The 26,795-nt window shown below is 31.8% G+C and overlaps 3 protein-coding genes and 1 long non-coding RNA gene across 4 annotated transcripts; all 4 read left to right on the forward strand.

Annotated features, from left to right (window-relative positions):
* The first annotated feature begins 4,821 nt into the window (after positions 1–4,821).
* On the forward strand, positions 4,822–9,010 carry LOC131012953 (receptor-like protein 9DC3). Its single transcript, XM_057940938.1, has 4 exons — positions 4,822–5,342; positions 7,891–8,019; positions 8,121–8,205; positions 8,721–9,010. The coding sequence occupies exons 1-4, from the start codon at positions 4,822–4,824 to the stop codon at positions 8,895–8,897; spliced, it is 912 nt and encodes a 303-aa protein (XP_057796921.1). The 3' UTR covers positions 8,898–9,010.
* Positions 9,011–9,501: 491 nt separating this feature from the next.
* Positions 9,502–12,100, forward strand: LOC131006041 (uncharacterized). Its single transcript, XR_009095394.1, has 2 exons — positions 9,502–11,397; positions 11,941–12,100. It is a non-coding gene; the product is annotated as an uncharacterized LOC131006041 (long non-coding RNA).
* Positions 12,101–15,638: 3,538 nt separating this feature from the next.
* Positions 15,639–17,156, forward strand: LOC131006007 (LRR receptor-like serine/threonine-protein kinase GSO1). Its single transcript, XM_057933159.1, has 2 exons — positions 15,639–16,265; positions 16,839–17,156. Exons 1-2 carry the CDS (start codon positions 16,025–16,027, stop codon positions 17,084–17,086), a joined length of 489 nt encoding a protein of 162 aa, XP_057789142.1. The 5' UTR covers positions 15,639–16,024; the 3' UTR covers positions 17,087–17,156.
* A 1,815-nt stretch (positions 17,157–18,971) lies between these two features.
* LOC131012957 (probable leucine-rich repeat receptor-like protein kinase At2g33170) lies at positions 18,972–20,972 on the forward strand. Its single transcript, XM_057940947.1, has 3 exons — positions 18,972–19,224; positions 20,055–20,198; positions 20,539–20,972. Exons 1-3 carry the CDS (start codon positions 18,972–18,974, stop codon positions 20,715–20,717), a joined length of 576 nt encoding a protein of 191 aa, XP_057796930.1. The 3' UTR covers positions 20,718–20,972.
* The last annotated feature ends 5,823 nt before the right edge of the window (positions 20,973–26,795 follow it).

Below are 26,795 nucleotides of genomic sequence, written 5' to 3' on the forward strand. Positions count from 1 at the left end.
GGCCGAGAACATCCACCACCGCACCCCAGGTGTTCGACAGAACAACTGCGAAGAAAACCCACCAACTGCTCGATCAAAGTGTTATGCTGCCAACTCCCAACAGCTCGCACCACACCAAAAAACTCATCCTTCATTGAAAACCAAAAACTCCCAGCACCAGCAGCCCAAAACCCGACCTCATCAGCCCAAAACAATTTGAGTGTTAATAAATTGCAAGGAAATTTTTCTATACGTGTGTTCATATAAGATATGCAATTTGTCTAATTCCTTTGTCACTCCATGTGCAATATGAAATAGATTTATATAAAAAAAAGTTGAGTAATATATTTTCTCGATAAAAGAAAAAGGAAAACATACTCTAATATTTTGAAAAATAATTGGAGCAGTGTAATCTCTTTTTCACATGGATAATAGAGTGCCTTATTTAGAACTCTAGCTGGGGTATGACTTGTGGGACTCGAAGGCAGCATCCCACTAGAGATTGGAAATCTGTCTTCACTTGTTTATCTTGATATGAATATGGAAACTCTTTTCATGATACTATTTCCTCTATCTATTTTTTAATTTGTTGTTAATAGAATATATTTATTTATATGGTAATCCTATCAGCTTGTGTGATATCCCGACTTTTCTATAAGAAATATAGAAGATCTTACTTAGTTTATTATTGATACACGTCCATTTTTAATAAAATATATTATTCCAAAGAAATTTTACAACTTTGACGTTCATGATTTTTTTTTTTAGAAATTAGTTGATAATGTCATTCAATTTCATGCTTTCACTACCTTGTTATGCCATTTTTTTTAATTATGCTTTATTGACTTGATTGGAATAATAATTTAGTTTTTGAAATAATTCAAAAATATGGAAAAGAATTTTGGGTTGTCTAAATTTTTTATAAAAACTATTTTTGATTGAATGATATTTTTATCTAAGAATCAATAGAATACATGTTTTTATTAAAGAAGACCCTTTCATAAAAACATAAGAAAGTGGGCATTTTTATCTATTAACACTTAGTTATCCATCTAAACTAATCCTCAAAAATAAGTTTTTATAATATTTTTGATGAATTAATAGTTATTTGAGTAGAAGTCAAAATTTGTGGCTCAATGTTTTGACTTCCACGCGGCATTGTCACATAAGTCAAATAATAACTTGCAAATTGAGTTGTCTTGTAAATTAATACTTTATCCGTTCCATAAAAGTGTGCATCCATTTTTTAGCACGAATTTTAATAAAATGTAAAATAAGTGTATTGGGAGTTGAAAAAGTGATTGACTTTATTAAAAAATAAAAATAAGAAATAAAAAATAGTGGTGTAGTAGTGTCCAAAAATGACAATGCACACTCTTATGTGCCGGAGTAAGCTAGTCTCCAAAAATTCTAGGCTCACAAGAACAGTTTTAGATTTGAATATAAAGGGCATTTGTAGGCTTCTAGTCTCCAAAATTCTAGGCATATTTAAATCAACTATTACTCTCTTTTTTATTAAAAAAAAGATTAATAACGATTTTTCAATTTTTCCAATAGTGATTCAAATCCCTAATCTATTAATTGGAAGTGGAGAACTTTACCAATTGAGTCACGCTTCGTTATGAAATTAACTATATACTTATAACTTTGCATGACTATATATGACTTTGAATTGATTAGATATAAATTCTTGCACATTAATCTTTTTGCAATAAACCGTATGCTTTGATTTTAAAAAATGACATTTTAATTTTATTTTAACAATTTAATACCAATTTGTAAATATCAGAGGGCCCACAAAACTTTTATATATTGCTTAATTCATAACTATATATAACTTTGCATGACTATATATAACTTTGAATTGATTAGATATAAATTCTTGCACATTAATCTTTTTGCAATAAACCGTATGCTTTGATTAAAAAAATGACATTTTAATTTTATTTTAACAACTTAATACCAATTTGTAAATATCAGAGGGCCCACAAAACTTAATTGATATTGCTCATGATTACTTTGGTAGACTCTAAACCGAATTATTGACCACTACTTAGCCCATATCACAAGATATATTGCTCATGATTACTACGGTGGGCTCTTCTTCTTCTTCTTCTTCTTCTTCTTCTTCTTCTTCTTCTTCTTCTTCTTCTTCTTCTTATATTATTATTATTATTATTATTATTATTATTATTATTATTATTATTATTATTATTATTATTATTATTATTATGATTATTATTATTATTATATTATTATTATTATTATTATTATATTATTATTATTATTATTATTATTATTATTATTATTATTATTATTATTATTATTATTATTATTATTATTATTATTATTATTATTATTATTATTATTATTATTATTATTATTATTATTATTATTATTTCTCTCTCTTTTTCTATACTTGACTCGGTTTACATCGATCTAATTAAATGGAATTGTTTACAAATTAGCCCATATGACCAATATATTCACTTTCATATAATTAGAAAAAGCACACCACTAACTAATTTTCTAATAGTAATTATGATTTTAGATTGGTTAGATTAACTATATATGACTCTGCATTGAATAGGTTAGATATAAATTCTTGTACATTAATCTTTTATCAATAAACCGTATTATTTGATAAAAAAAATGACTTTTTAATTTATTTTAACAACTGAAAACCAATTTGTAAATATCACATGCCCCACTTAATTGAACTATTGCCAAGACTAAATTGAACCGAGTCAAAATTATTTGAATTGAACAATTACCATTTAATATTCACCTAATAATGTATTCAAATTGACAAAAACGAACCATTAAATATAGTGTTCTAATTATACTTATTATTTTGTGGTCGTGTTATAATAATCAATTCAATTCTTTACGACTTGGCAATCAAAGAGATTGATTATGTATATCTTGGGAATAGAAATTCCACAATGCTATGAAAACTTTAGGCCATCTTTAGTTCAATTATAAATCAGTTTAGAAAAATGAGATATATGGAACATTACATAAATTATCTGTCTGTCCATTTCCTAATTTGTTGGTTTTAGATACATTTGTTGAAAAGATATTTCAAATTATCTGCCAAAGTAAATGGTGAGCTTCCACTCCATCCTACAACTTGGCATCCCTTGCTATCTGCAACTTGGCAGAAACGCTTGCAAAACTTGATCAGATCTTTAGCTTAATTTGTTTTCTTAATTAGCTTGCTGGCTTCTTCTCATATAACTAATTTATGCTTAGTTAGATAAATACTCTAACAGCAGTTGGATTTTCAGTTTGCAGTCATATTGGATCTTCTATTTTCTCAATGTTAACAGATGACTTGTTAAATTATGGTGTCATCAAGTATACTTGTGTGCATTGCTAATTGATTTATACTTTAGAGGCATTTAGCAAATAATAAAGTTTCAGCGTATGTTTTCAAGTACAAAACAAAATCTCTTTCTTACTATGCTCCATCTTTAAAGAAAAAACATTTTTTTTTCGAATTGTATGACTTAGCGAATTTGTGTCAAAAGATCTGAGTGCTTTACATCTCTATCTTTAAAGTGATTATATGAAGGGTTCTCCAATTTTCAGGTCCAGTACCATCCACCATGGGGAATCTATCAAATTTGTGGGACCTAGACCTCTCTTCCAACAAATTAAACGGTGAGCTTCCATTCTCCATGTGCAACATGACATCCCTTCAAATTCTTATTTTCTCAAATAACAGTTTGGAAATCTTTGGACATATTTCATCTAAATGCAAATCACTTCAGTGGCTCCATTCTTTCAATATTTATGAGAGGGTGTATTTTTTAGTCTAACAATTTGAGTGTTAATAAATTGCAAGGAATTTGCCTATACGTGTGTTCATATAAGATATGCAATTTTTCTAATTCCTTTGTCACTCCATGTGCAATATGAAATAGAATTAAAGGATGACTTATCTAATTTTGAATCTTTGATTTCTCAACTTGCTAGGTTGTTCTCATTTAATTAGCTCGTGCTTAATTAACTAAATACTTTAACAATAGTTGGATTTGTTGTTTCCAGCCATATTGTAACTCTATTAATTTTAAGGATCAATGTTAACCAATGCTATATTAAATTGATGCCATTGAATATATGAGACATGCATGGGTGATATAAGAATAGAAGAGGTAATTTAATTTCTATCAAAATAATTCACGTGCATAAAATGTATTTCTTCATTGCCATGTTTTTTTTTTTTTATGTATCCGGATTGTCTCTAAAGCAATATATATGCTGACTTCTCAAACTTACAGGTCCAATACCATCCACCATTGGGAATCTATCCAATTTATATGTATTACAACTCTCTTACAACAAATTAAATGGTGAGCTTCCATTCTCCATCTGCAACTTGACTTCCCTTGGGTATCTTCTTCTCTCAAATAACAGTTTGGAAGGGACAGTTCCACAATGCTTTCGAAACTTGAGCAAATCGTTGTCCATATTTCATTTAAATGCAAATAACTTTAGTGGCCCCATTCCATCAATATTTATCAAAGGGTTGTAGTCTTCAGTCCATCAATTTGAGTGGTAATAAATTGCAAGGAAGATTACCTAAATCCTTAATCAATTGCAAAAGTCTGAAGGGTCTCGACGTTGGAAATAATAGAATACAAGATGAATTTCCGTTTTGGATGGAAGGTCTTCCTGACCTTCGAGTGCTCGTCTTGAAGTCTAACAAGTTTGATGGTAACATGTCGTTGGGCTTCACGAAGCAACCTTCCATTTCCTAAGTTGCAAGTCTTAGATATATCAGAGAACGAATTTGTGGGCTCTCTACCTCAAAGATATTTCAAGAGTTTTAGAGCAATGATGGATGTAAAGGAAAATCAAACAGATGGATATTATGATGATTTTCAAAGATTTTTGGAGATGAGAATCACTTTGAAAGGTCTCGATCAGTTATTGAAGAGACTATTGGAAGCCTTTACAATCATTGACTTATCCTCCAACAATTTCTCTGGGAGTATTCCAGATTCCATAGGTAATCTGAATTCTTTGAGATACTTGAATTTGTCGCACAATAATCTCATGGGACACATACCTGCATCTCTTGGAAATATAAGTGTGCTTGAATCATTGGACTTGTCATGGAACAAATTGGATGGAAGAATTCCAAGTGAATTGACGAGGTTGACATTTCTTGCGAAATTAAACCTTTCAATGAATGATCTCGTGGGGCAAATACCACAATCTACTCAGTTTTCCACATTTGAGAATGATTCATATGTGGGAAACTTGAGATTGTGTGGATTTCCGTTGACGAGAAAATGCAACGAGGAGAATGGGCAGCGGATGCAGCCAGAAGAACAAGATGATGAAGAAGATGAGTATGGATTTATAGATGGATTTGGGTGGAGAAGTGTGGTGATGGGATATGGAAGTGGAATCATAGTTGGAATTGGAATTGGTTGTTGGATTATTCGATTTGGAAGGCCAAGATGGTTGGTGGAATTCTTTTTTGGTGTTGGATATACATACAAGAAGAACAAGAAGAAGAAGAAGACAAGGAAGAGAGCTACTCCAACACACAGGAGAAGTTGATTCAAGACAAATATATATTATGAGCTTTTCTTTCTTGCTTTTTTATTCTTTTCCAGACGTCAGATTGTTGTTTTATGATTGCTACTTGTGAGTTTGTGCTTTTGAGTTTATACAATGTTGTTTATGTTCAAAGTTTGCTAAGTTTTAATTTTATCTCATTTAAAATAGTTTTGTGATGGAGTCCCGTTATTAGATAAGCAGTTATTTTCATCTGGGCTTTTTGTCGAACACTTGGCGAACTGATTTTCGTTTTTCTCGAAATCCGGAGTGTGTGATCTCCGACAATGGTTTACATGATTATTAATTTTGATTGGTTGAGGTTGGTTATAGTGATAACTTGGATGCATTTTAGATCTTGGCATTCAAATAATCGAGATTGGATATATCATATAATCCACCCAACTTTGGATTGATAAACGATTGTAAACCGATTTATCAATCACGTGTCCAATCATGCAAAAAATATTTGATTAAGGTGAATTATTTTATCAATCATACGTTACCACTCAAACCAACGCCTCCTTAGATTTTCTTGAATTTGTCTAACAATACTTGAATTCCCTTCGTCTCTTGGAAATATGAGCATTCTTGAATCACTGGACTTGTCATCAAATAGATTGGATAAAGAAATTTCGAATGAGTTGATCAAGTTGACATTTTTTAAAAATTAAATATTTTGATGATTGAATTTTTCCTATATCTCATTTTATCATATATTCATGTCAAATAAGCATTAATGACATTTCATCCTAATTTGTAGTAGTTTTAAGCATTAAGCATTAAGCATTAAGGACATTTTTTTACGAAATTAAAAATTTATGGGCTTGCTCGAGTTATTTTGATCTTTGTATCATACTTTTTCTTAAGTTTGGTGTAAGAGCTTGTGCTTCAACTGTTTCTCTTTCTTTCTTTTTACGAAATTAAAAGTTTGTGTTTCTCTCTTTTATCTTTTTTATCTTTCTTTTTCATCTAGATATACGAATTTTCGGTCCATTTTGATTTTTCTCATGAATTTTGAAAATTCTCAAAAAATACACAAACTTTGACTCTTTTTGTTTTTTCCACGAACTTTGAGAATTATCAAAAGTTACACAAACTTTGGCTTCATTTTGTTTTTTCCCACGAAATATATTGTTATAAAAATTATCCAAATAATTCTTTTATTTTTTTCAAAACGACGTCGTTTTGATTACAAGTTCAAATTAAAAATAATCATGTCACTCATGAATAATTATCATTAATCATTAATTAAATCAATTAAGCTAGCTAGCTAAATATAACAGAATTATTTGGATCATTTTTTAATAACAATATATTTCATGGAAAAAAAAAGTGAGCTTTTGTTCATGTATTTTTTGACAATTCTCAAAGTTCATGAAAAAAAAATGAGTGGAAAAACCAAAATAAGCTCAAAGTTCGTGTATTTAGGCGTTAATAACTCTTTATCTTTTTGTATTTATTGCTACTTATGTGGTCGTTCTTGATTATTGACAAATGATATATAATTATATATGTTTTAATTATTAAATTGGAAGCTAATTAATATGTTCAATAATATCCTAAATTGGAGTAACACTTTTTCAAGTTGATGGTAAATTATATATCGACTTTGACTAATTACTCTCTCCAAACCACAAGAAACACTGCAAATATATCTTCAAACAATTATTTCAGTATGTGAAACTCTGTAGAAATGACTTTTTTAATACTTCATAAATTAAGACGATGTCGTTTTGATCCAAGATAAGTTGGAAGAGTTTTACAGTTAATATTAGTAATTCCCAATTCTCTCCTTGGCCGCGTTTCTCCGCCGCCGTCTGGAGCATCGGTAAGCAAGCCGCCGCCGCCGCCGCAGTGCGCATCATCCGTTCCGGCTAAATTGTTCCGCCATCACTTCTGCCCTTCCATTCGAGGGTACTTCTCCTTCCTCATCTAAATTAGGTCGATTTATATGCTACCACTTTCTGAAACAAATTATGTTGTTAATTTGCTGTAATTCATGGATGTAATTTGTCCCGTAAAACTTCTTCGGAAGAATTCGGTAGAATTTTCTGTAGTGAAGGCTGAATTTTTACTGAATTGATTTGGTTGTATGTGTTTATTGAATGTTCTGAAGGCTGGGTAAAATTATAATGTTAAATTTGATTTAAACTGATGAAGGAAGTAGAAAGGAGGGATTTTGGAAAGGTGAATTAGGAGAGTGAGTTGTGAAGATGGAAAACAGAGGTGATCCTGAGCAGCAGAAACAGAATAATGCATCATTTGTTGTGAAAATACCTTCATATGAAGAGGTGGTTGAGAGCTCCCAACCTAAGTCGCCAATCTTTATTCAAGCCTTCCTCCTCCTTTTCGCAAGCTTTCAATTTTATCAAAAACACTGAATTTTACACCACCCCCGCCGTCTGCACCAGTGGCTCAGTCCTCCAAAGATGCCCCTTCATCCTCTCAAGGATCCCATCCAAGGTCTCTATATATCTATGTATAATTATGAGAACGCTTTTTTGCTTTAGAGTGGTTCATGTAGGATGTTGGTTACATCAAGAGCTATTTTTGTCATCTTCTAGGCAAACCATTCAATCTGAAGCTCCATCCACTTCAGTTTCATCAGCTGGTGCAAATCGGAATGCCATCATCGTAAGCCATAGACAGGTGAGTTACTTTTGTTGTGCACTGTTACCAATATGTTCAATCAATAATAAGCATATGCCAAACTCATTGTTGATGTGTAATTCGTTATGTGGACTCAAAATGACTAAACATTATTACCTGGGGAGTTTTTCAATGTTTACTTGGTCATTATGTTAACCTACAGACTACAGTTTTTATATGCTTGGGTTAGCACACTGCATTTTTCTTTTATTTTTGTAAATGTGATCTTTAGCCAGTTAAAAAATTTTGATATAATGCATTTTTTAACCTCTATCGGCATATAAATTGGTGACTTGTATTTGCTATTTTGTTCAAATTACATTTAGTTTGGCCTGTTATAAGTTGGCGATGCCTTCCAAACTCTGAGACTGTAAACTGTTGTGGCATATTCATGCTCCATTGGGAATAGATAACTATGTTTCTCTATTTCTTGGAAGTTGGAGTTATCCGGGTCCTGTAGGTTGATACTTGATAGTATGATTTATAAATTATCCCATGTTTGTCTTGTAATGCAGAAGGGCAACCCTTTGCTAAAGCATATAAGGAATGTTCGATGGGTTTTTGCTGATGTTGTTTGCGACTACTTGTTGGGCCAAAATACTTGTGCGCTTTATTTGAGGTTTGAAGTCAAGTACAGTTTCATCGATGTTTATATGTTGGGAATCAAGTACATTTCCTATGGCATGGTTTGACAGCACTCTTATTCCGATGTACCCACTATTATGATCATAGAAACATGTGTTTTTGGCACAGGCTCTTGAGATAACAATATCTTGACACCATCATATTGAAATGCACCTATTTGTTATACCTGAAATCTCGAGAAAGGACCTTTAACAACGCCTCTGTGCAACAATGAGGACCATAAACCTAACTTGGCCACTTCCTTTTGCCTTGGGTTTATTTTTTATCTGCAAAATCTTGGTTAACTAGTACTCCCTCCGTCCCACGAGTCTTGACACGTTTTCCTTTTTGGGCCGTCCCACGAATCTTGACACGTTTCCTTTTTTGGCAATAATTATTACCTTCTCTCTCCTACTTTATCACCTTTATTATATTCTCTCTCCTACTTTATCACTTTTATTACTTTCTCTCTCCTACTTTATCAATTTTATACTTTATTAATTACATACTTAAAACACTAATCTACAACTCCTTAATTCCCGTGCCGAACCCAAACGTGTCAAGACTCGCGGGACGGAGGGAGTACTTTTTGGCTTCCAAAGACCAATATACATAAACTATTGGGCTCAAATGATAATAATGCAGCCCATGTGAATAAATTAAAGGTCCAATTAAAACAAGTGTTAATATATCAAAGTACCCACTTTCTTATAACAAAAATAAATTTTACCCACTCAAATTAAAACTTAAAATTTTACCAACTTTTTGTGTTAAAAGACTAAATTGCCCTTCTATATAAATGGGCAAACCTCTCATTTTTTTCTCTCTCTTCTCTCTCTCTGCACGCTCTCTTCTCTCTCTCTCTCTCTCTCTCTCTCTTCTCGATCTGAGCTTGCTGAGGCCGAGGACTGCGGCGGCGATCGGCTTCCTCCGCTGCTCCAGGCTGTCCTCCTCCCCGATCAGCGTCGGCGGACGGCGGAGCACGTAGATCTCGCAGCGTGCCGAGGACTGCGGCGGCGATCGGCTTCCTCCGCTGGTCCAGGCTGTCCTCCTCCCCAATCAGCGTTAGCGGACGGCTGAGCACGTAGATCTCACAGCGTGCCGAGGACTGCGGCGGCGATCGGCTTCCTCCGCTGCACTCTCTCTCTCTCCCTCTCCCTTCCTTTCTCTCTTCCGGCAGCCGTGGCAGGAGGTGAGGGCGGCGGCCGAGGATGGAAGACGGCGGCGAGTCCATGGACTGCGATTTAGCCTCTTCCTCCTGCTTTTGCCATCGCCTCTGCATTTTTTCGCGTCACTGGAGCGGTGCTCGTGCGTCAACGTCGACGCTGACGGTAAAGACGACGACGATGAGGTTAACGACAAATCTGGAGGAGTTTTGTCAATTGCTAGAAAATATTGGAGATTGGTCGTGGCGATGTGGTTTCCTGATTTAGTTTCCTGATTTGGTTTTTGATTTAGTTTGCTGATTTGGGGAAATCGTGCCCTAATTTGAGATGAACTTGGGGCTTTTTTAAATTTTTCTTATTTTGGGGATTTTTTATGTTTACAAGCGATGTATATCGTTTCAAGAAAGGAAATGTAATAAATTTTCTGTATAAGTTTTGTTTTGATTGAATACTAAGTATATTGGATCACAGATTGAAGAAATTGATGAAAATCGCTCAATTTTGTGCATATGTTCTTGAATTCACAACCAAGTTTATGAATTCACAACTGAATTATCGGCGTTGGTTGTGAATTCAGAATTGAAATAGTGGCGTTGGTTGTGAATTCAAGTTTTATCGGTTGTGAATTCACAACTTGAAATAGTGTGGGTTGTGAATTCACGCGAATTCACAACTAACACTATTTATAGTTGTGAATTCAAACTTTAAAACTTGAATTCACAACCAATACTTGTTATTCAGTTGTGAATTCGAGTTTTAAAGCTTGAATTCACAACCAAAATTTATTTTGGTTGTGAAATTCACTGGTTGTGAATTCGTGGGTATTTGTAAAAAAATTATATGTAAGGGTAAAATGGTAACTGTGGGTATTTTTTTAAATTTTTATATTAGTGGGTAAAATTTATTTTTACTATATAAAAGTGGCTATTTTCAAAATCCACTCTTAAAACAATCCTATTACCTAATTAATCAAAAGCCCAACAGATAGTCACTTAAGTTAGCCCATTAGAAAATTAATAGGCTCCTCAAAATTAACCTGAGCCCAATTAAGTATTTTTTTGATTTAATAAGCAATTTAGAATTTTAGAAAACATTTTAATTCTTCTTCCTTAACTCATTCAATTCTCTTTTATTGAGCAGAACACTTTTCTCTCTCTCTCTCTGCTCTCTACCGCCCCTCTCTGTCCCTCTCTTTCCCGGCGAGCGTCGCCGGCCTTCGCCGCCTCCGGCGCGGCGAGGTCGGCCTCTTTTCTTCCCCCTTTCTTTCCTTCCATTTCTTCTCCTCTTTCTCCTGAATTTAGAATAGATCTAGGGTTTCTAAATTTCCTGAAGTTTGTTCCTCCGGTGAACTCTGCCACTGCCGCCGCCGTACTCGTCGCGCCGCCACCCCCCTCTGATTCAGGTAAGCCTCCCCATCTCTCTCTCTCGTTTTCTTTCTTCCTTTCTCTGCTCCTCTATCTCGATCTCCCTCTATCTCGATCTCTCTCTCTTTTCTGGTCGGGCCGCGGCGGCCGCTGCGAGCGGCGACGGCGCATGCAGCGCCGGGGGTCGCCGCCGCCCTGCTCTCCCCTCTCTCCCTCCATCTCGTTCTATTCGTCTCTTTCTATTTCACTCTCTATCTCCCTGGTTTAATCTCCCTCTCTATCTCCCTTGCTCAACCTCTCTCTGCTGTCAGTAGCCACCACGGCCGCCGTGGCGCCGGCGACCACCGCCGCCAGCCGTGCCTCCGCTGCGGTGGCTCGCGGCTGCTGCTGCTACTGCTATTCCCCCCCTTCTCCTTCTTCCTTCCCTCTTCTCTATTTCCCAATTCAAAATCTCATTCCAGCAAACTTCCAATCTAATTTCTATTTCAGTTTTAACATAACAAAATAATAGATCTCAAACTATTTTCTATTTCAGTTTTAACATAACAAAATAATAGATCTCAAACTATTTTCTGTTCCAGGAATCGGTGATGCAAGATGGTTTGAGATGGTTTCATCGGCAGTTCATCTACAGCCCAAGATTCCCTTTTAAAGACTCAGCCTTTTATTTATTGAATTAACTGTTGTAACTAAATGTATTCTCAAAGTGTGTGTTAAAGAAAATTGATGTTATCTCTACTATTCTTGATTTCTATCTTAATGAGTGATTACCGAGTTATAGGAAGAATACTACCTGCTTGCGTTGCTTTGCTGTTTGGAATTTACCGAATGGGAAAAATTTGGTTCACGCTCAACTCCTCTCTTCTTATACTAATTTGAGTCTCGGTCTAAGCAATTGGCTGAGTCACATTGTTGTACTACGTGTTTTATTTTCACAAAAATCTTGTTTCTTCACAAGATAAATGTAGCCAATTTGATCTGATCAATCAATTTAAGATAAATCAATTTAAGATAGGATAACTGGGTTAATGGAATTGGGCTTCTTATGGGCCAACAACAGCTATTGGGTTCATCTTAAAACTAAATTCATATATAATAACTTGGGCTCGACTACTCCAGCCCAAAATAGCTATTGGACTTTCTACTCTTACACAACTTTTGGCCCATTTATCCATAATTGTTGGGCTTTTTGCATAAAATCCTATCAACCTTAAAATCATGAAATATTCAGGCTTCTATGATTTTAAAAATCTCGATATAATCTGCTCGTTAAATAACTAAGTTCAGGTTTTGCATAAAAATTGAGACTTCTCTTTCTTCTTTAAAATCATAGAAAACAATATTAATAATATATATTGCAGTGAAAATGCTGGGTGTTACAAAAATAAACTTAGACAAACTTTATTTCATCAAATTCCATTTAGAATTTAATAATTATAATTAAGATTTGATTATGGGTGGATGCAAATTAGGCCAAACATTGGGCCAATAATGTGTGCTCTGAATAAGGCACTCGGTTCGAACTTCATTTCAAAAGAAAAAAAAATATCAATTGTCCGAACTTTTATTCATATTTTTTGTCCACATATTTTTTAAAAATAAAGGCCATTAGGCCAAATATATATATATGTCAATGTGAGAGCCTTATGGGCCGGGCCGACATGGTTTGGTCAGAGATCAGCCCAACTTTTGATTCAGACGTATATAAGGTTAGAATTGATTCATAATTCCTATACAAGGGTATTGTCTTATTGAATATATATTTAGACATAGGGAATGCTCAAATAAATGCACGAGATTGTGTGTATTGGTTTGAGATTCTGTTGAATTTTTTTGGATTTTAAATATATATTCAGACTGTCTTTTTTTTCTCTCTATACATTTAGCATTCTCTATCAATATATTCCCTATATAAATATATATTTTCTTTTTTCTGAGAATTACAAGAGGTATTTATTACATAATCAAATAAGTAACTCGCACGCACGCGCGACCTCTACACCATACAAATTAAAGTGAGAAAACTATCTACACGCAGGTAGGACCACTGTCCACACAAAAGTGGAAAAATTACTCGCACGTAGGCAGGATTGAACCCAAGACGGAGAGTTATCTTTCTAGTCACGTTATACTAGAGAGTCCAATTTTAATTGTTATTAAATTTTAACATTTAATATTATATGTCGATATATCATATAGGAGTGTAGAAATTGTGTTTATCACCAAATTAAAAGCTGGGCCATGTGGTCTTAATTTCCACACGTCTACTTTTGCAGATGGTCACACACCACATACTATTCAGACGCATACATACACTCATATTCTTCACATATTTCTTTTTGGAGAGATGAAAATTACCTTTAAAGTGAAGAGACTGATACTTGCTCCAGTTATTTTAATCTTTGTTTCTTACTTTTTCTTCATTTTAATTGTTTCTCTCTTTCTCTTTTATCTTTTTGAATTAGGTCGACTTACATGCTACCACTTTCTGAAACAAATTAATTTGTTAATTTGTTGTAATTCATTAGTTTAGTTTGCTCTGTGAGACTTCTGTCGTGCTTAATTAGATATATTGTAATTACAATTCGGTAATAATTTATTTAGTAAAGGCTGAATTTTTCCTGAATTTAAGTTGGTTGTATTACTAGACCAAATATCCAAACAAATACAATTCAATATCTACTATCGATTGAAACATCTACTATCGCTATTTTCCCCATTGTGTCACATTGATTGAAACATCTACTATCGAATACATTTTTAGAAATGATGCTTTAATGCATTTCATGATTGATATAATTATAGTTCTGAAGGTTCGATATATAATGTTAACTTTAATTTAAACTGATAGGGAAATAGAGAGACTTTGTGAGCTCAACAATAATGGAAGTTGAATAGAAAGGAGGGATTTGGAAGGCAGAATTAGGAGAGTGGGGTGTGACGATGGAAAAAATGAATTTGTTTTTTCTAAATTAGGAGAATCAGGCCATTAAATGGAGGTTCGAGGAAATTGGAGGTGTTAACTCTTCTTGGATTTTCATAGATAACATTCATTATATTCAACATTATGACCATTACTTGCACCAATTTACTTTTCAAGTTTGCCCTTTTCTCGATAAGAACACATTAATTTTCTTGGTAGCAAAGTTGACATGTCTAAATAAGTTTACCCAAATAAGTTTCAATTAAAAATTCAAGCTTTAGTTGGTTCAATTGAATTTAATGATAAGATGGTTCCTTAAATAAAATATCAGGAATTTTAATTTTATTATATTTGAGAAAAAAATCTAGGAGAATAAATATACTCTATTATCGAAAGCCTTCAATAAAATTGTAAAATGATAAATATATAAAGGGTAAATATGTCTTTTTATGTTGAACATTAATTAATTTTTGAATTTGATTCGGATCAAATTGATCCAAATAGCAAGGTCCTTTCAGAAAATTATCTCATTCAAGAAAATAATACAAGGCGCAATTTTTCATAAGGAAAATATACAGTTATATATTTTGCCATTATCATAATCAAACCGTTAAATTAAAATTCAAAAGATTGTGTGAAATTGTGAAGATGTGTGAAATTGTGAACCCATTTCAATTAAGCTAACATTATCTTCAACTTGAATAATATTGATTCTCCATTCAAACTAGTACATATATTGAAATTAAACGATATATTTAAATAAATAAATATTTTCATATACAAATTTCTTTTAATGAAAAGAGCGAAAACAAAATATTTTAAATTTTAAATTTTTCATAACCGATTTGTTTTAAATTTCTTTTTGATGATTTTTATACCATATTAATAAACTTGTAACGAACTTAAATTTAATTAAGATGCACATTGAATTTTTATCATGAATCAAATTTGACGATGTTTAGAAAAGAATAAAAAACAAATAGAGAAAATTAATAGGAAGATAGAGAGAAAAATATTGAAAAATTTGGTGGAGAAGAAAGAGAAAAAGGGAGGAAAAAATGTAGGGAAAATACGTACTCACTTTTTATACATTGTATCAAACCTATCATACACCTAAATCTAGATTTGATGCACTATGGTATCCAAATACAAAAAATTCGTTTCAAGGTTTGAGAATTTCATATGAAACGTAGACGATGTTGACAAATAATGTATTTCTCAAGAAAATAAAGTTAAAATTGATTAGAGAAGCTTCCCTCATATTTCCACAAAAATGTGCGTGGAAAATTTGAATATAAATGTCAATTGGTAGGCTTTTTGTTTTCTCACACAATTAGCACTCACAATATGGATACATTTTCCACATTTTTCCTTCTTTCGCTACTCTTATTGTTTTCATATCTTAGCCTCTCTGCTGCACACAACATAACTCAAATCAAAAGTGATGAATCCATACTTCTTGCTTTGAAATCCCACATCACTTCAGATCCTCACAATATTTTGAAAAATAATTGGACCAGTGGAACCTCGTTTTGCACATGGATAGGAGTTACTTGTGATTTGCGTCGTAGCAAGGTGACTAAATTAGATATCTCTTATATGGAACTCGGAGGAAGCATTCCACACGAAATTGGAAATCTTTCATCACTCGTTTATCTAGATATGAGTGGAAACTCTTTTCATGGTTGTATTCTTCTCTATCCATTTTTTAATTTGTTGTTAGTAGAATCTATTTTATTTATATGGTAATTCTATCAGGTCGGCTACCAAAGGACATTTGCAGTCACAATAAGCTTCAAAGACTCAAACTACTTAACCTATCGAGGAACGAAATGGAAGGAGATATACCGTCAAGTTTGTACCAATGTCCACAACTCGAGAGTATTGACTTGTCACGCAACAGCTTTGGTGGAAATGTGCCTACACAAATTTGGAATATCACACTGCTTAAGGAATTAGACCTTAGTTCCAACAATTTGAGAGGTATGTTCTTATCTCTATACTGAGAATTTAAATAGATTGATACCTTACTATTTCATTTCTATTGATAATCCAGAAATTAATTGATAATGTCATTCGGTTTAAACGTAGATTTTGGGGAAAATGGCAAAGCTACGGCTCTTGCGTCTAATGATATTCTGCAGTTCCTCAGTAACATGATGTATATATAGCTAAGCAATTTATTTATTCTTTTTTCATTTTACTTTCAACTTTATTAATACTAATTCTTTATTCAGATGCTCAATCTAACAATAAAATCGGGCATACACCTAAATCTAGATTTGATATATTATAGTCTCCAAATATAAAAAACAAGTGAGTATTTTGACGTGGAATTATTTTAAATTGTAATTTAAATTAAGTTATAGTATTATTTTTCGTAATGCTATTATCTAAGTTGATTTGTGAGATTATATCGTCTGGAGTTTGTAAAATTTGGTCACAATACACTTAACAAAAACTTAACAAAATTCTTAAAATTTGTGCCGAAGCTATTTAGGTACATATTTTTTTTTGCGTACGGAGGGTGCATTTTATACCATAATACTTTATCAGGCCGCCTACCAAAAGACATTTGCTCGCATAACAACCTTCAAAGACTCAAACTACTTAGCCTGTGGTGGAACAAATTGGAGGGAGATATACCATTGAGTTTGGGTCAATGTACACAACTTGAGAGTATTGACTTGGCAAGGAACAACTTTGGTGGAAATGTCCCTCGAGAAATTGGGAACATCACACAGCTTAAGGAATTACGCCTTAGTTGGAACAATTTGAAAGGTATGCTCTTGTCTTTATACTAATAATTTAACTTAAATAGAAAAAATATTAATTTATTTAACTTATTTTTTAAAATAAAAATAAAATTTAGTTATTTTATTATATTCTCTACATTGTAGTTTTTTATAATTTTTTGTAACTTTTTTAGTTTTATTAAAAAATAAATTAAAAATAAAAGATGCAAAAAAAATAACTACAATATAGATAATACAATAAAACGACTAAATTCTATTAAATTAATTGAATTTTTTTCTATTCAACTAAATTGTGGGTGACCAAAATGTGGATACATAGATTTATTGAATCTAATAACCATTATATAGGTTCAACAAGTTTTGAAAGATCACGTTAAGTACTCAAAATATCACAAGAGATACATACATACATTCATTTAATTTCATATAGTTGGACAATGTTAATTTACATTTCATAATTGATAAGATGTATGGATATTTTTATTTTCATTATTTGAATTTCTTTTTATTAGTCCCACCCTTGTAATGGGATATTAGCTCACGTAATAGTATTTATGAAGGTCTTGTGATATCCTAAAATCTTGCTTATGTTATTTTTATTTATCTAAGATAATCGTAAACAATAATTATCAACACACCTTTGTTTATATCCACAACTTCCCCCATTGACGTTCACATTTTATTTCTTTGAGTTTATTTCTCTTCGCCAACCGTCACCAAATTTTCTTTGGATTAAAATATTGGCCAACAATCACTTTAGTTCGTCTATCGCGATGCATGAGAAGGCGTGCTAATTATATAATATTTATCCTCACTTTCATATAATTCGGAAAAGCACACCACTAACTAATTTTCTCCAATATTTATGATTTTCGAGTTCATACTATTTGTAACATATAATTATACCCGATTCAAATCGAGTTATCATGATGACTTAACACAATTTCACAGGTGGTATTCCCAAAGAGATTGATTATCTGAATAATTTAGAGATATTAGACATGAGTGGCAACAATCTTAGTGGACAATTTCCAAGACAAATTTTGAACATCACAAGTCTCCGTCAACTATACCTTGGTGGCGCCTCTTTAAATGGTATGTCTGCACTACTCTTTAAGCCAAAACTTTAGTGAAAGAGAGTTTGGTATATTGTAACTAACCATGAGAATTGGAAAAAATATGTGATACACATTTAGTCTTATGCTTAAGTCAAAGTCTATTGCCCGTCGTGTAAGAGATGATTATATTTCCCTCTCAATCGATTTTTGAAAATTATTGCATCCAAGAAAAATAATTGAAAGCAATTTTCCATATAGAAGATGCCATTAATTTTTTTATAGTTAAGAAATTTAATTATTCATTTGTCATTCCATGAGCCTAAGAGATCCGATTACTTATTGCAAGATATAGCACTGGAAATCGAACATACCAGCTTCAAAAGAGGTGAAATAATAATAATTTTTTTGGGATAATCTCTATACTGAGAATTTAACTACTTTGATACCTTACTATTTCATTTCTATTGATAATCCAGAAATTGGTGGATAATGTCATTCGGTTTAAACGTAGATTTTTGGGAAAATGGCAAAACTACGGCTCTTGCCTCTAATGATATTTTTTGGTTCCTCGGTAACGTGATGTATATATAGCTAAGCAATTTAATTATTCTTTTCTCATTTTACTTTCAACTTTATTAATACTGATTCTTTATTCAGATGTTCAATCTAACAATAAAACCGGGCATGCACCTAAATCTAGATTTGATGTATTGTAGTCTTCAAATATAAAAAGCTAGTGAGTATTTCGACGGGGAATTATTTTAAATTGTAATTTAAATTAAATTATAGTAGTATTATACACATAACAAGAACTTTCCAAAATTCTTAAAATTCGTGTTGAAGCTATTAAGGCATATATATTTTGTGTACGGAAGATGTATTTTATCTATAATATTTTATCAGGCTGCTTACCAAAAGACATTTGCTCGCATAACAACCTTCAAAGACTCAAACGACTTAGCCTGCACTCGAACAAATTGGAGGGAGATATACCATTGAGTTTGGGTCAATGTACACAACTTGAGAGTATTGACTTGTCAAACAACAACTTTGGTGGAAATGTCCCTCGAGAAATTGGGAACATCACACAGCTTAAGGAATTACGCCTTAGTTGGAACAATTTGAAAGGTATGGTCTTATCTTTATACTAATAATTTAACTGATTACCTCGAAATCAATTGATGATATATAACGTCATTCAATTTCATGCTTTGTTTTCAAGCTTTGCATTGTTTTACAGTTCAATAAATCTATGCAACCACATTGTGGCCACCCACAATTTAATTTAATAGGGAAAATTTCAATTTGTTTAATTTATTTTTTTAAATAAAAATAGGATTTAGTTATTTTATTGTATTCTCTACATTATAGTTATTTTTTTGTAATTTTTTTAAGTGAATTGTGGGTGGCCACAATTTGGCTATTTAGCATTACTCTTTACAGTTATATCCATCATATGAAAAAAGATGATTAGAATTTACCATTTTGTCATAATTATTACTCATTTTTCTCGTTTTGGAGTTTGAGAAGAAACGGATTTTGATGTCAAATCTAATAACCATTATAGGTTCAACAAGTTTTGAAAGATCACGTTGAGTACTCAAAATATCACAAGAGATACATAAATTCACTTAATTTCATATAGTTGGACAACGCTAATTTACATTTCATAATTGATAAGATGTATGCATATTTTTATTTTCATTATTTGAATTTTTTTCAGTCCCACCCTTGTAATGGGGATATTAGCTCACATAATAGTATTTATCAAGGTCTTGAGATATCCTAAAATTTTACTTATATTCTTTTTCTTTTCGTATATCTATGTATGGAATTCGGATTATAGTCCACCCAACTTCTTTTTCTGCATTTGCAAGATAGGGGAGCAGTTTGAAGTGGTATACCACTAATATACTTTATAATCAAACATAATTTTTTAACTTGACATTATTTCACAGGTGATATTCCGAAAGAGATTGGTTATCTTAATTATTTAGAGGTATTGAGCATGAGCAACAACAAATTCAGTGGACGATTACCAAGACAACTTTGGAATGTCACGACTCTTCGTTTATTATACATTGCCAACATCTCTTTAACTGGTACGTTCTCACAAGATATATTGCTCATGCATTACTGTTGGTGGGCTCTTATTTATTATTATTATTATTATTATTATTATTATTATTATTATTATTATTATTATTATTATTATTATTATTTCTCTCTCTCTCTCTATTCTTGACACAGTTTGCATCGATCTAAATGGAATTGTTTACAATTTATCCCATATGATATATTCACTTTCATATAATTAGGAAAAACACATCACTAACTATTTTTCTAATACTTATGATTTCATTTGTAGTTCATACTATTTGTAACATATTATTACTACACCCGATTCAAAAATAGTTATCATGATTTGACACAATTTCACAGGTGGTATTCCGAAAGAGATTGGTAATCTTAATAATCTAGAGATATTAGCCATGAGTTCCAACAATCTTAGTGGACCATTTCCAAGACAAATCTTGAACATCACAAGTCTCCGTCAACTATACCTTGGTGGCACCTCTTTAAATGGTATGTCTGCACTACTCTTTAAGCCAAAACTTTAGTGAAAGAGTTTAGTATATCATAACTAACCATGAGAATTGGAAATAATATGTGATACACATTTAGTCTTATGCTTAAGTCAAAGTCTATTGCCCGTCGTGTAAGAGATGATTATATTTCCCTCTCAATCGATTTTTGAAAATTATTGCATCCAAGAAAAATAATTGAAAGCAATTTTCCATATAGAAGATGCATGTCATTGGGCTCCCCAATAATTTGTTTATAGTTAAGAAATTTAATTATTCTTTTTTCATTACATGAGCCTGAGAGATCCGATTACTTATTGCAAGATATTACACATAACAAAAACTTAACATAATTCTTAAAATTCGTGCTGAAGCTATTAAGGCATATATATTTTGCGTACCGAAGATGTATTTTATCGATAATACTTTATCAGGCTGCTTACCAAAAGACATTTGCTCCCATAACAACCTTCAAAGACTCAAACTACTTTACCTATCGGGGAACAAATTGGAGGGAGATATACCATTGAGTTTGGGTCAATGTACACAACTTGAGATTATTCACTTGTCATCCAACAACTTTGGTGGAAATGTCCCTCGAGAAATTGGGAACATCACACAGCTTAAGGAATTAAACCTTGGTGGGAATAGTTTGAAAGGTATGGTCCTATCTTTATACTAATAATTTAACTGATAATCTCGAAATCAATTGATGATATATAACGTCATTCAATTTCATGCTTTGTTTTCAAGCTTTGCATTGTTTGTAGTTCAATAAATCTATGCAACCACATTGTGGCCACCCACAATTTAGTTTAATAGGGAAAATTTCAATTTGTATAATTTATTTTTTTAAATAAAAATAGGATTTAGTTATTTTATTGTATTCTCTACATTATAGTTACTTTTTTGTAATTTTTTTGCAACTTTTATTTTTAATTTATTTTTTAATAAAAATAAAAAGTTACAAAAAAATTATAAAAAAATAACTACAATGTAGAGAATACAATAAAATAACTAAATCTTATTTTTATTTAAAAAAAATAAGTTAAATAAATTATAATTAAATGGATAGGTTCCGATAATCAAATGGATATGTAGAATTTATAATTAAATGGATATGTTGGATTTATCTAATAGTTTTATACAATTATTTGATAGTACAGACTTTATATAATAGTTTTATACGATTTAATAGTATAGAATTTATCTATAAATTTATATGATTATTTAATAGTTTTTAAATGTAAAAATTGATTAGAAATGTATAAATAAATAAGAATGAATGAGAATTGAGGAAAATTAGAATGAAGTGATTATACAATGCCACGTAGGATATGATTTATTTTGCTATAATGTAAAAAAATGACGATGATGATGATTATTATTATTATTATTATTATTATTATCTCTCTCTCGATATCTATCTATTCTTGACTCAGTTTGCATCGATCTAAATGGAATTGTTTACAATTTAGCCCATATGATATATTCACTTTCATATAATTAGGAAAAGCACATCACTAACTATTTTTCTACTAATACTTATGATTTTGGAGGTCATACTATTTGTAACATATCTTTATGCCTGATTCAGATCGAGCTTTCATGATTTAACACAATTTCACAGGTGGTATTCCAAAAGAGATTGTTTATCTTAATAATTTAGGTCCAATACCACCCACCATTGGGAATCTATATATCAAATTTGATGGAGCTAGACCTCTCTTCCAACAACTTTATTAATAATGATTCTTTATTCAGATGTTCAATCTAACAATAATACTTAGTCAGACTATTTTTATCTATCAAGTCTAATCCTTCAAATTAAACGCCCCATAAATATCTTCTTCTCCCAAAGAAGAGTTTGGAAGAAGCAATTCCATCAACATTTAGCAAGGGATGTACACTTTGACGTTCATGATTTTTAATAAATTATATTATTCCAAAGAAATTTTACAACTTTGACGTTCATAATTTTTTATTTTTTATTTAGAAATTAGTTGATAATGTCATTCAATTTCATGCTTTCACTACCTTGTTATGCCATTCTTTTTAATTATGCTTTATTGACTTGATTGGAATAATAATTTAGTTTTTGAAATAATTCAAAAATATGGAAAAGAATTTTGGGTTGTCTAATTTTTTTATAAAAACTATTTTTGATTGAATGATATTTTTATCTAAGAATCAATAGAATACATGTTTTTATTAAAGAAAACCCTTTCATAAAAAACTTAAGAAAATGGGCATTTTTATCTATTAACACTTACTTTTATCGATCCATCTAAACTAATCCTCAAAAATAAGTTTCTATAATATTTTTGATGAATTAATAGTAATTTGATTAGAAGTCAAATTTTGTGGCTCAATGAGTTCACTTCCACGGATCTAATGGTAAAAACAGGACTGTAACTTTCAATATTTTAAGAAAGAGAACTATATGTTACGAAATTTGAAAATAAGGACTATATGTTATGGAATTTGAAAATGAGGGCTATAACTTTTATTTTTTACATTTACACTCCTATTTCGGGCCCTTATTTGATGTGTTAAATAGGAGTGTAATTATAAAAAATGAAAGTTATAATCCTCATTTTCAAACTCCGTAACATATAGTCCTCATTTTCAAATTCCGTAACATATAGTCCTCTTTCTGAAAAATATTGAAAGTTACGATCCTATTTTTACCATTAGGTCGACTTCCACGCGGCATTGTCACATAGGTCAAATAATGACTTGCAAATTGAGTTGTCTTGTAAATTAATACTATTAATACTCCCTCCATTCCACAAGAGTGTGCATCATTTTTTGTGGCATGAGTTTTAATGAAATGTTAGATGAGTGTATTGGCAGATAAAAAAGTGATTGACTTTATTAAAAAATAAGAGTAAGAAATAAAAAGTTAGTGGTGGAGTAGTGTCCAAAAATGACAATGCACACTCTTATGGGTCGGAGGAAGTAGTCTCCAAAAATTCTAGGCTCACAAGAACAGATTTAGATTTGAATGTAAAGGGCATTTGTAGGCTTCTAGTCTCCAAAATTCTAGGCTCAAAATAAAATGCGAGCATATTTTAAGCATGCATCTTGGGAATAAGAAATTCCACAATGCTATGAAAACTTCAGCAAATCTTTGGCCATCTTTGGTTCAATTATAAATCAGTTTAGTGGCATAAAAATTAGACGAAACATACATAAATTATCTATCATCCATTTCCTAATTTGTTGGTTTTAGATGCATTTGTTGAGAAGATATTTCAAATTATCTGTCAAGTAATTCTTGTGAAGGTTTGCTACTAACTTTCAGGTACAATACCATCCACCATTGAGAATCTAACAAAATATCTTGTGTGCATTGCTAATTGATTTATACTTTAAAGGCATTTAGCAAATAATAGAGTTTCAGTGTATGTTTTCAAGTACAAAATAAAATTTGTTTCTTACTATGCTCCATCTTTAAAGTGATTGAAATGAAGGGTTCTTCAATTTTTAGGTCCAATACCATCCACCATTGGGAATCTATCCATTTTGTGGTTGCTAGATCTCTCTTCCAACAAATTAAATGGTGAGCTTCCATTCTCCACGTGCAACTTGATATAACTTCTTTACAAACTTGATCGGATCTTTGGCCATTTTTGTTTAAACTAGTCTTTTTAATATTTTACATTTGGTAAGATAAGATATGCGATTTGTCTAATTCCTTTGCCAATGCGTGCGCAATATGAAATAGGACACGAATGATATGAATAATAAAAGAAAAAAAAAGAAAACACTTTGTTTCGAATTGTATGTCATCAAGTATATTTGGTGTGTCTTCGTGATACAGGGAATATAATTATTTGTAACAAAATATCTCGTGTGCATTGCTAATTGATTAATACTTTAAAGGTAAAAGTTTCAGTATATGTTTTCAAGTACAAAACAAAATGTCTTTCTTACTATGCTCCATCTTTAAAGTGATTGAAATGAAGGGTTCTTCAATTTTTAGGTCCAATACCATCCACCATTGGGAATCTATCCAATTTGTCGTTGCTATGGCTCTCTTCCAACAAATTAAATGGTGAGCTTCCATTCTCCATGTGCAACTTGATATAACTTCTTTACAAACTAGATCGGATCTTTGGCCATTTTTGTTTAAACTAGTCTTTTTAATATTTTACATTTGGTAAGATAAGATATGTGATTTGTCTAATTCCTTTGCCAATGCGTGCACAATATGAAATAGAACACGAATGATATGAATAATAAAAGAAAAAAAAATAGAAAACACTTTGTTTCGAATTGTATAACTTAGCTAATTTGTGTCAAAAGATATGAGTGCTTTACATCTCTATCTTTAAAGTGATTTATATGAAGGGTTCTCCAATTTTCAGGTCCAATACCATCCACCCTTGGGAATCTATCAAATTTGACGGAGCTAGACCTCACTTCCAACAAATTAAATGGTGAGCTTCGATTCTCCATGTGCAACATGACATCCCTTCAAATTCTTATTTTCTCAAATAACAGTTTGGAAATCTTTGGACATATTTCATCTAAATGCAAATCACTTTAGTGGCCCCATTCCATCAATATTTATGAGAGGGTGTATTTTTGAGTCTAACAATTTGAGTGTTAATAAATTGCAAGGAAATTTGCCTATACGATTTGTCTAATTCCATTGTCACTCCATGTGCAATATGAAATAGAAAAGGATGACTTATCTAATTTTGAATCTTTGGTTTCTCAACTTGCTAGGTTGTTCTCATTTAATTAGCTCGTGCTTAATTAACTAAATATTTTAGCAATAGTTGGATTTGTTGTTTCCAACCATATTGTAACTCTATTAATTTTAAGGATCAATGTTAGCAAATGCTATATTAAATTAAGATGCCATTGAATATATGAGACATGCATGAGTGATATAAGAATAGAAGAGGTAATTTAATTTCTATCAAAATAATTGGTGGACGTCGCCAACCACCAAATAATTCCTGCGGAATTACCAAAATAAATTAGTATAATGGTAAGCAGGGTCGATCCCACAGAGAGCAGTTAAAAATCATTCAAATCCCTAAATCTATAAAAATGGTGATGCCACCACGCCTTAATTTTGAGAAGAATTAATTAAAACTAAGAATGCAACAAATCAAATAGAAATAACTCTTGAAATAAATCAATAGAAAGGTAATTCGGCTCAAATAAATCCACACTCATTTAATCTCTGATCCTTGACGCAATAATTAATTAATCCCTATTAACCAACGAGTTATAGGATATATACCGTGATACGCACTGACATACCCCAATTCCTACTTACTATGTCGATAGACAGCTAGATACGCTAGTCTTGTCTATTTCCCTTATTAAAATATAACCTAGCTGGATACGCCAATCTTAGATTTAATATTCTAATAGCATTAAGATGAAGGAACCCCATTTATATCAATTATCCTAGATACGCTAGTAATAATTAATATACCAATTAATTCCTACTACGAGCATGGTAGTTTTGTCACTAATCAGCCCTATTCCAACAATTACGGATTGGAGGTGCTAATTGACTATAATCCAATTAAACCTAAGTTGATCAGGCTTAAATAAAATCAGAATTATCATTGAACCTAGGAATTAATCGGAATCAATAGGAATCAATTTTAAACCAATTAGGTCTCACAGATCATTAAATTAGAGTTTCATTATTCTTGCCGAATTAAAAGTTTAGCTACTCATGCTTAAATTAAGAACAAGCAAAGAAATAAAAGTAAACATAGAACAAGAGAATAAATTAAATTGCAAAGAAAATAAAATAACCACTCTGGAATGAAAAGAGAAATCGTCTGCACCAAAAACTGAAGCAAAAGGATGAACGTAAGTAAAGTAAACTAATAAATCTAAGTCTAAAGTTTGCGGCTGCCAAGGGAAAGATGATCTCTAGCAAAGACGAAAATTAGGGCAAGGAATTATTATTTTTTGAAAGACGAAAACTAAGTCCTATTTATAGATTTCAAATCCTTCTTGATCACTATGAAAGTTGCCATGCAAAGTAGAACTCTAAAGGCAATAAAATCGTGCAAGATAAGGCAACTTCCAGCTGGCGTACTTAGCAAGTAATCTCCACTCTGGCGGAAATCG

Source organism: Salvia miltiorrhiza, chromosome 1, assembly GCF_028751815.1.
Source record: "Salvia miltiorrhiza cultivar Shanhuang (shh) chromosome 1, IMPLAD_Smil_shh, whole genome shotgun sequence".
Classification (NCBI taxonomy): Eukaryota; Viridiplantae; Streptophyta; class Magnoliopsida; order Lamiales; family Lamiaceae; genus Salvia; species Salvia miltiorrhiza.